This window comes from Notothenia coriiceps, unplaced genomic scaffold (genome assembly GCF_000735185.1).
Source record: "Notothenia coriiceps isolate Sejong01 unplaced genomic scaffold, NC01 NC01_scaffold00022862, whole genome shotgun sequence".
NCBI classification, from domain to species: Eukaryota; Metazoa; Chordata; class Actinopteri; order Perciformes; family Nototheniidae; genus Notothenia; species Notothenia coriiceps.
The window spans coordinates 19,714-21,464 of NW_011355563.1; the positions used below are offsets into that span (position 1 = coordinate 19,714).

At 39.5% G+C, this 1,751-nt stretch overlaps 1 protein-coding gene across 1 annotated transcript in view; it reads left to right on the top strand.

Annotated features, from left to right (window-relative positions):
• The first annotated feature begins 393 nt into the window (after positions 1-393).
• The window catches only part of kif26ab (kinesin family member 26Ab), a 51,637-nt gene continuing 50,279 nt past the window's right edge, over positions 394-1,751 (top strand). The window contains exon 1 of the mRNA XM_010781200.1: positions 394-518. Coding sequence (XP_010779502.1) covers positions 394-518 — 125 coding nt within the window. The remainder of the gene's footprint in view (positions 519-1,751) is intronic.

A 1,751-nucleotide genomic window follows, 5' to 3' on the forward strand; every position in this document is an offset into this window, starting at 1 on the left:
AGCATTAAGTAATATTAAAATATGATGCTATAGAGCTAAAATAAATGATAATCAGCTAAATTGTTACTACAACTGAAATGCCCGTTTTAAATGTAGATCTGTAGTAGCTGAAAAATACTACTGTACAACTTCTTGAATTATCTCTTGAAAAGATCAAAGAGCTGTAACCCCACGTTCAATCATGTACAACCTTGCTGAATAATTCTCCATAACACTTCAATTGTTAAGGCAGGATGAGTACAATGTATTTCAATCATCTACAATAACTCATAATGTAAAAAAAAAAGGGAAAGAAAAAGTTCCAGCATTAAGCTAAGGCAACATCCCTCTCTTCTCCTCATAAATATGCTTCCAGAAGATGTATCCATCCTCTGTCTTTGCAGGCTGAAAACAATGAATTTTGCATGGATTCTCTCCAAAGACAAAAAGGGAAGGTTTGTGAAGAAGGCTGGCATCGCCGTGCCCCCAGAATCCACTCCAGACCCCCCGCAAGGAACCTCGTCTGAAGTAACTGAGAAGTGAGGAAATGCCTCACTCACCGAGACTCGCTACTCCATATTCATGTGTGGATTATCGCATATTACCCGCCGACGTCCCGGTATTAGAACTTCAGTGGAACGAAACATGCAGTGCACCAGTACACTGTACGAACCTTCACTTTATTGCTTAAATCCAACTTATAGCAAAAATTCAATAAAGTCCCCCGCCCCGACACACAAAACGAAAGACTCGGTTTGCTTTTTTAGTGCAGTTTTTGCCTTTGGTACCTAAGAATTAATCTCCGCGTTTAAAAATTTTTACATGAAACTAAATTTACTGGTGTCAGCAACGTCGAAAAAAGTAACATGACATCACTGTTGAGGACATTAAATAACGGTAGGGGACGCACTTACTAATCTAGTAAAGTTGATTAATTTAGTTTAATTTACTCAACTACCAATTTAATCGAAGGTACATCCGGATGACTCAAGAACTTGAACCGGTAAATCTAGATATTTTCCGGAAACCCCGGATACAACAACAACTAAATTAATAATTGTTGTTATATACGAGAGAGTGATACGACAACATCATATCCATCGATATATGACATAGACTTCGAGAAATTATACTAACGAGTATAAAGTTTCCGGTAGAAAAAGGGGCGGGGCAACGAAACCTAGTAAAAAGTAGTTGGCCAGGGTTAAGGTTTGATTAACTTATCGGACCATATCCCCGCATGTGTGCCTCGGTGTTCGCAAAGCAGGGCTGGTATGGGTGAAACCCTCGTCAATAGTTCTACATAGCAGAAGCCCGAGGCTTCGGCGGCCGAGGCAAAGCCGGAGCACACCTGCTTGACAGCATATGGTCACCCAAAAGTTACCTAAATATAAACCCCTTGAAACTTATTATCTATAAACAACGTGACGGAACACCTATGCCTGAAATGTCCTTTCAATTTATAACATATTATTGGAAACGTGGTGGAAGGAATATTTTACTTACCTATCAAACAAATTTCAACTCTACAGTCTTACTTTGTTTTAGTCTCTTGTATACATCCGTGACTAGGAATAGTACCCCCGTCCCCCCTGATTTGAATTTTTCGCAATGTTTCAACCGAAGAAATTTCTCTTCTGGTCACCAGACGGACGATAAAACATAAACATAAGATACTACCATGTGATGACGGTTTGTAGTTTTTTTCGGGAGGCAAAGGTTTTTTTCCCCAAGAAGACTTAAAACTGAACACCTGCCAAAACTACTGCGGG